Source organism: Lolium rigidum, chromosome 2 (genome assembly GCF_022539505.1).
Source record: "Lolium rigidum isolate FL_2022 chromosome 2, APGP_CSIRO_Lrig_0.1, whole genome shotgun sequence".
In the NCBI taxonomy this organism is placed as follows: Eukaryota; Viridiplantae; Streptophyta; class Magnoliopsida; order Poales; family Poaceae; genus Lolium; species Lolium rigidum.
Genome location: NC_061509.1, coordinates 249044789 through 249052588, shown reverse-complemented (window position 1 = coordinate 249052588; position 7800 = coordinate 249044789). Strand labels below are relative to the sequence as shown.

Genomic DNA, 7800 nt, shown 5'->3' with positions numbered 1-7800 from the left:
CAATCTCGGCGCATCGCCAACTCCTTCGTCTCGAGGGTTTCTATCCGGTAAGCGACATGCTGCCTAGATCGCATCTTGCGATCTAGGCAGCACAAGCCCCACGTTGTTCATGCGTTGCTCGTACTCGAAGCGCTTTTGATGGCGAGCAACGTAGTTATCATAGATGTGTTAGGGTTAGCATTGTTCTTCGTTTAAGCATGCTTACGTAGTGCAACCCTTGCATGTCTAGCCGCCCTCACACCTATCTCAGGTGTGGGGGCGGCACCCCGCTTGATCATTATTTAGTAGATCTGATCCGTTACGGTTGCTCCTTGTTCATCAAGGATTAGTTTAATATCTGCATTAGTTAGGCCTTACAAAGGGGGGAGGATCCAGCGGCACGTAGGGTGTCGTTCGCAAGTCCTAAACGGGATGTTCCGAGGATCAACTTCATGTTGGTTTTTAGGCCTTGTTTAGGATCGGCTTACGATCACCGTGCGTGGCCGCAAGGCCCAACCTGGAGTAGGATGATCCGATTATGCGGTGAAAACCCTAAATCGTCGTAGATCTCATTAGCTGTATCTTGATCAAGCAGGACCACCATATATTCGTGCACCCCGTACGAATCATGGGTGGATCGGCTCCTTGAGCCGATTCACAGGATAACCTGAGAGCCGATCGAGGCTCGTATTTAATGTTTACGTGTATGCCATGCAGGAAACTAAGCGAGGCATCTTCATCACCTTCCTGACCAGGTATAGGTCAGGTGGCACGCCTTGCACTTCGCATCGGACGTGTGACCGAGAAGAGCATTGCGGGCCGTCGCTCGGAGGGGTCTCGGCCAGCCGCAGCTCTAGGCTCTTCCCGGCTCTACCGTGTTGACAGTCGCTGCCCGCCGGTGGGTTTTGACAGTCAACAATCATTTAGTCAAGGTTTAGAGTCATAGGGTAAAATTGGGTGAAATGGCTATGTGTCACATATGACTTTATATGTTGCCTTTGAACTTTAAATTGACTTAGCTTGATTCAAATGAGGTTGTGGAATGTTGAAATGGTATATAGGAGTGATCCCACCATTCACAACATATCTTAGGGTCAATTTTCTTAAATTCACAAATTTGCTATTTTACTCTCATATGCCTCTATGGCATTTTTTATTTTCTTTTTATTTTCTTAGGTTTTAACTTGAAAATGAAATAAGAGGTACTATATAAAGTTTATGAAGCTTTTTCCAATCCCCTAAGTAAAGTGGAAAGGTCTAGGGTAAAGATTTATAATTATAGCCATAGGCACATATGCCTTTTTCTCATTTAATTCCCTTTTATTTTATTTAAACTAGGATGGTGAGAAGAGGGGTGAGTTTTTAGGGTTTAAGATTATTTCAAATACTAATAACCAGCAATCATGGCAATAGCACAAGGGTTAAGCAGGATCACTATGTATCAATCTTAATTTAATAAAAGTTTTTGTTGGTTCCAAAATTTGGAACTAGGGAAATTCATTTGTTTGGTTTTGAAGTTTTGGGATGTTACACACATTCTCGTTATTGTATGAGGGAGAGCTGCCCTACAGGTCTGGCTCTTCGCATCTAGTTAATTTCTTTTTTTATATTTTTCCAGCACAAGTCAATTGCAAAATCTTTTGCCAATCCAGATGCTATATGCGCAGAGATCGAGGTCACACACCAAATAAGGATTAAAGCCGAGAGTTCATTTCAGGAGCAGTACAAGCAATTTACATTGTTGCAGTATGTTTGCATGTATTCTGTCTGATGCCCCATATTTTCTTAGCATCTATTAGCACATTAGGTTGCTTTGTGTTCGTTCCATTGGGGGAACAAGTACTTTTGATGATCCAATAAATCAATAAGATCATGTACATACTTTGTCACAAAACTGATCGTATTGATTAAGCTGATTTAAGAGTTATATGCAAGCCATCATCTTCTACCTTTTGATCTCGCTTCATTGCAGACAATTTAAAAGCAGCGTGTCACTGCAAACATTCCTTTGTTTTATTTCTTACTTCCCTCTCTTTATAATTAGAGGGTGTTTTGATTGGTTGTAAAATTTGGGTGTACTCCATTATTTAATTCAAGTGAGAACATGGTGATATAACAAAAATGACAACCATTCAAACATGACCTTGGTGTGAAACTTTTTATAAACTCTTCGTCGCACTAATGTCCTGTTCATGTCATCACTCAATGTTGTTCTTCGCACGACTATGTAGGCCTGAGTTTTTTCCGACAAAGTGCTTGCAACCATAATATTTTCAACCTATGCAAGCAGAGTGTCAACGTCATACAGTCCAATTCATGTTAGTTTTTACATATGAAAATTATCTTTCGTTCCTGCGGGCAACGCGCGGGCCATCCACTAGTATTTTTATATGGTGGAACCGCTATGACATCGAAGTCAATAAAAAAAATACTCTAATAGCAACTTGCAATAATCACTCTGAAATAATTGCATCATATGAGCTTCACGAGAGTGTGTATGGCTTCACAAAGTGATTAATCATATCCAAACATTATGTGGTATTGGTTCATTAGAATCGCCGACTATTATATATTAGAATAATGTTGTGTGTGTTGCTCAAATGTGTATGTGATACATTAAAAGTAATATCACATAACACTTTGCTCCAAAACAAATCTATCCTCATGAATTACAAAAAATTGAAGAAAATAATATTTTGCAAACGAAATCTCGTGACAATCTTGCAGATTTGTTAACTAAATCTTTACCAAAAACTGGATTTCAAAAGTGCATTCACGATATTGCTATGAGGTCGACTACGGAATTTGCAAAATTCTAGGGGAAAAATCCCTAGAGCTAAACTTACTAAATAAAATATTTTGCTCTTTCCTACTGTGTTTTCCTACAGATATTTTTATCAGGTTTTAATGAGACAATTACTATATCAACAGTATATATATCAAATTTCTATATTTTCCTACAAGATTTTTGGAGGACAAAATAATGCAAGATCGAAGATTTTCGAATTTCCAAGAACAAAGACTATCAAGACTTTGTCCAAGGGAAAGTGTTAGGAATAAACTGAAGAGTTATCAGTTAGAGTTAGTATTAGGCTATGTGTAGATGGCTTAAAGGCCACCACAACGACGTCGATGAAAATGATAAATATGAATAAGGTATGCTTCAAATTAAGTGTTGCTTTGTTGTTCTCTATCACAAATAACTTACTTTTTTTACTTATACATGTAGTCCCAATCAATGTAATCACTTGTTCACTTTCAGTATTTCTACTCTCCCAATTCTCTTCAACAACGAGAAGTTGACCATGTGTAGATGGCTTAAAAGCCGCCACAACGATGTCGACTGGATGAAAATGATAAATGTGATGAAGGTGTGCTTCAAATTAAGTGTTGCTTCGTTGCTCTCTATCACAAAAAACTTATACTTTTTTTTGACTTATACTCGTAGTCCCAATCAATGGAATCACTAGTTCACTTTCTGTATTTCTACTCTCTTCAACAACGACAAGTTGGCCATGTGTAGATGGTTTAAAGGCCACCACAACGATGTCGACTGGATAAAAATGATAAATGTGAAGAAGGTATGCTTCAAATTTAGCGTTGCTTCGTTTCTCTATATCACAAAAAAACTTATACTTTTTTGACTTATACTTGTAGTCCCAATCAATGGAATCACTCTCCACTTTCAGTATTTCTAATCTCTTGATTCTCTTCAACAACGACAAGTGAACTAGCGTTGTCCATACACTGTCATGCTTGAACCATCATTGGGTTTTTCCAAAGAGACACAACCACCGTAATAGTGATGTATGTACTCGTGACTGTTGAGGTACTATTGACAGTATGACTAGTTTTAGCGTTGTCCATACGCTGTCATGCTTGAACCATCGTTGGGTTTTTTCCAAAGAGACACAACCACCGTAACAATGATGTACTCGTGACTGTTGAGGTACTATTGCTACCTGCAGTCCTAACCAATGGAATCGCTTGTTCACTTTCAATCTTTCTACTCTCTCGATTCTCTTCAACAACGAGAAGTTGGCCATGTGTAGATGGCTTAAAGGCCACCACAACGATGTCGACCGGATGAAAATGATAAATGTGAAGAAGGTATGCTTCAAATTAAGCGTTGCTTCGTTGCTTTCTATCACAAAAAAAACTTATACTTTTTTTGACTTATATTTGTAGTCCCAATCAATGGAATCACTCGTCCACTTTCAGTATTTCTACTCTCTCGATTCTTTTCAACAACGACAAGTTGGCAACGTGTAGATGGCTTAAAGGCCACCACAACGACATCGACTGGATGAAAATGATAAATGTGAAGAAGGTATGCTTCAAATTAAGCGTTGCTTCGTTGCTCTCTATCACAAAAAAAACTTAAAAATGAAAAATCAATACAAGAACCACACAATAAAATACAGATACAAGGCTTGTGAATCGGGAAAATTCATGTGCCTCAAAGGCAAGATGTGATCACACAAATCTTAGGGTGCTGTGAACTGTCGAAACATGGCCAAGACGTGGATTTTAGTTGTTGTAGAAGACGTCCTCAAAGCATGGCACATACTGGGGCTCCAGCGCGAGGAACACGACGAAGCCCTTGTCCCTGTCGGCTTGTTGCATCACGTACGCCATGCCGGTGCCGAACATCTGTGCGGGCGCAACCAACCGTGGCGCGCCCCAGCCGAAGTCGGCGTCGTACACGGGCAGCCCCAGCCAGGCTGTCACCCACAGGTCAGACTCCGGTAGGAGCTGCCATGGCGCGACCTGCAAGCTTCCCTTGTCGGACTCTAGCCCCAGGTAGTCGATCATCGAGCGCACATACGCGTCGTCAACGTCCTCCAGCGACTTCTTGATTGCGTCGGTCATGTATCCCAATGGCTTCGACAGCACATCGGCCACCTTGACGGTGACGAGGTCACGCAGGATGGCGTTTCCGGAGAAGTAGCGCGGGACCGGCGGGCATAGGCGGTGGCGGACGTTGACCGTGACGCGGAGGTGTGTGTCGGAGCCGGAGGCGAGCCCGCGCGCGATGCACATGCAACGCCAGAGGTGCGCGGTGACGGCGCCGTAGGTAGACACTCCAGGCGCACACTGCGACTTGAGGTCCGCGAGCAGCTTGGGGGAGACGGAGTAGCGAAGGGTAATGCAGGGGCGTGGGAGGCCGCTGAGGTGCGCCGAGGAGTAGGCCGAGTGGTGGAAGTCGGCGTGCGGCGGCGAACGCCCTTGGAGGAGCGTGCGGTCGTGGGAGGGCGGCGAAGGGCATGCCTCGGCGACGGCGAGGCCACGCGCCAAGCCGGACCACGTCTGGATGAAGTGGAACGCGCCGATTCCGTCCATGAGCGCGTGGTGGATCGCTGTGCCCAGTACCACTCCGCCGCACTTGAGGAACGTCACCTGAAACATGGCCATTAGGCAAGGCGGGTCGCCGGACGGCGCCACCGGGACGAACACGCGCCTGACTTTTGGCGAGGGCACGTAGTTGCTGAAGAGGTCCTCCCCGGTGCAGTCCGCCCTTGCGACGACGTATAGCGCTCCCTCGCCATGGCAGTCGATCTGCAGCCGCCCATCCTCGTCCATGCCTAGCCTCCCGGCGAGCGGGTAGAACAGCACCAGCGCCTTGGCCAGGGCCGCCATCAGCCGGTCCGGCGAGAAGAAGCCCTCGCCGCCCGTCGTCGGCGCCGGGTAGTAGTAGACCAGCGCCGTGTGCGTCATTGCAGCGGTGACGTCGAAGTTGGAGAGCCACAGCGCCTGGCGCGGCGTCTCCTCGCTGGGCGCCACCAGCGTCGACTCCACCATCTCCACCTTCATCTCGATCTCTCTAGCTATCTACTCGAAGTGCGAAAAAAATGCGTGTGTCGGAGTGTACGACGAAAGTTGGTAGCTTGTGGAAGTGAGATGAGCTGCGGGGACACACACGTATATATAGTTTTTTTCGATAAAGACACGTATATATATATAGTTTCAGACATTCAGATGTGAATGAGTAAGTTTGGTCTATGGCCAATCAGACACGCTTAGCAAGATCGGCCGTTAGTATAAAGTATCAAGTATGCCACAGCTGCTGGGTGGCAGTGAGTAGGTGCACGTCGCCCAAACCTAGCAGGGCACTGGTTGCGATCAGCGCCAGCTGCCACGGAGTACTCACGGAGCAACTGACTCGGCCAAGGCCAATCATACTGGAGTGCATTTTCACTAATTGTCCTTGTCTCGTGTAATGCATTGCCGCAACGTTGACATCGCGTGGTGCTGCATGGCAGCTTATTTTTACCTTTCTTTCTGGCAAAGCTCTTATTCTGAACCTTTTTGTTTAGACTGGTCATAGTGGGGAGTAACTTAGACTAAGTAACATATGACATGTTACTAGTTTAGGTTACTACCTTCACAGTGGGTAGTAACTTATATATATGGTGTCATGCATTGTGTCATTTATTATGTTGTAGACTCATTTTGCTTTGGGGTGTGGGTGTGCGATGTTATGGTAAAATAGCTAGTTACCATCTCACTATTTTTCTTTATTTATTGGTATGCCATGTCACCAAAATGTTTTGAGATGTGTGATGTTACTACCTATGTTACTCTCATTATGAGCAGTCTTAGAGTGCAACGGGCGGGGCGATCATCCACCTAGACGCAGCGTCCGCTCGCGTCACCATTTGCAGCCTCCGTGCAAAGATCGCAGCACTATATCTACGGACTAATTTCTACAAAATCTGACTTACGGACTAGCCTGGAATCAGGCCGGAGGTTCATGGCCCTGAAATCACGCAAGGAACAAACAATTCAACCAACCAGCTGTTACCACTTACTACGTCTGTACGAATCTTTCGTAAGTCTAGCTTTTTCGGGGCCTGGGAGGGGCCGCATACCGCACTCAAGATACCAGGGGGAGGGGGTGCGGTACTACCTTATATTGTCACACCAACTTAGGAAAGCACCTAGGTCGACACATCCCAAAGAACGAGATGACTCGTGACGAGTGAAACGATTCGTGCGGCGGAGAGCAGATCGTTGTCAAAAACTATGTTATTGCGGGATTTTCACAGAGACCACAGGATCGCGAGCACCGTCGTGTTCCACGCAGAGGGATGAATGTCAGGAAGATGAGCGCAGAGGAATTCTAGAAGCAATGTGACATCAACATCAGTAGGTAGACGCAATTGGCGTGATGTGCGCGACCATACTTCCCATAGGTGAAAGGATCGTATGCCGCACCTAGAGGGGGGTGAATAGGTGCTAACCAATTTTTAGTTCTTTTTCAATTTAGGCTTGACACAAAGGTAAATTCTCTAGATATGCAACTAAGTGAATTTACCTATATGACAAGGCAAACAACTACGCAAGATATATCTAAGCAATATAGAGATAGAGTGGGATAGAGGTAACCGAGAGTGGAGCACGCGATGACACGGAGATGATTCCCGTAGTTCCCTTCCTTTGCAAGAAGGTACGTCTACGTTTGGAGGAGTGTGGTTGCTACGAAAGCCAAACCAACAGCCACGAAGGCTTCACTCAGATCTCCGGTGAGCAACGCCACGAAGGCCTAGCCCACTTCCACTAAGGGATTTCCTCGAGGCGGAAACCGGGCCTTTACAAGGTTCTTGGGGCACACATCCACAACCAAATTGGAGGCTCCCAAATCTGTAACAATACAACAATCAACAACAACACATCAACAACAAATCAACTAGGGAACCAAATAGGAACACTAGCATGAGATCCCTCAAACAAGAGAGGGGGAAATGAAGAACGCTTCGGTGAGGATGTAGATCGGGGTCTTCTCCTTCGAATCTCCAAAGATCAAGAGCTTTGGTTGGG

At 45.2% G+C, this 7800-nt stretch overlaps 1 protein-coding gene across 1 annotated transcript; it reads right to left on the bottom strand.

Moving 5' to 3' along the window:
• Nucleotides 1–4361: 4361 nt before the first annotated feature.
• On the bottom strand, nucleotides 4362–5799 carry LOC124688495 (putrescine hydroxycinnamoyltransferase 1-like). Its single transcript, XM_047222165.1, has one exon. It carries the CDS (start codon nucleotides 5791–5793, stop codon nucleotides 4510–4512), a length of 1284 nt encoding a protein of 427 aa, XP_047078121.1. The 5' UTR covers nucleotides 5794–5799; the 3' UTR covers nucleotides 4362–4509.
• Nucleotides 5800–7800: the final 2001 nt, after the last annotated feature.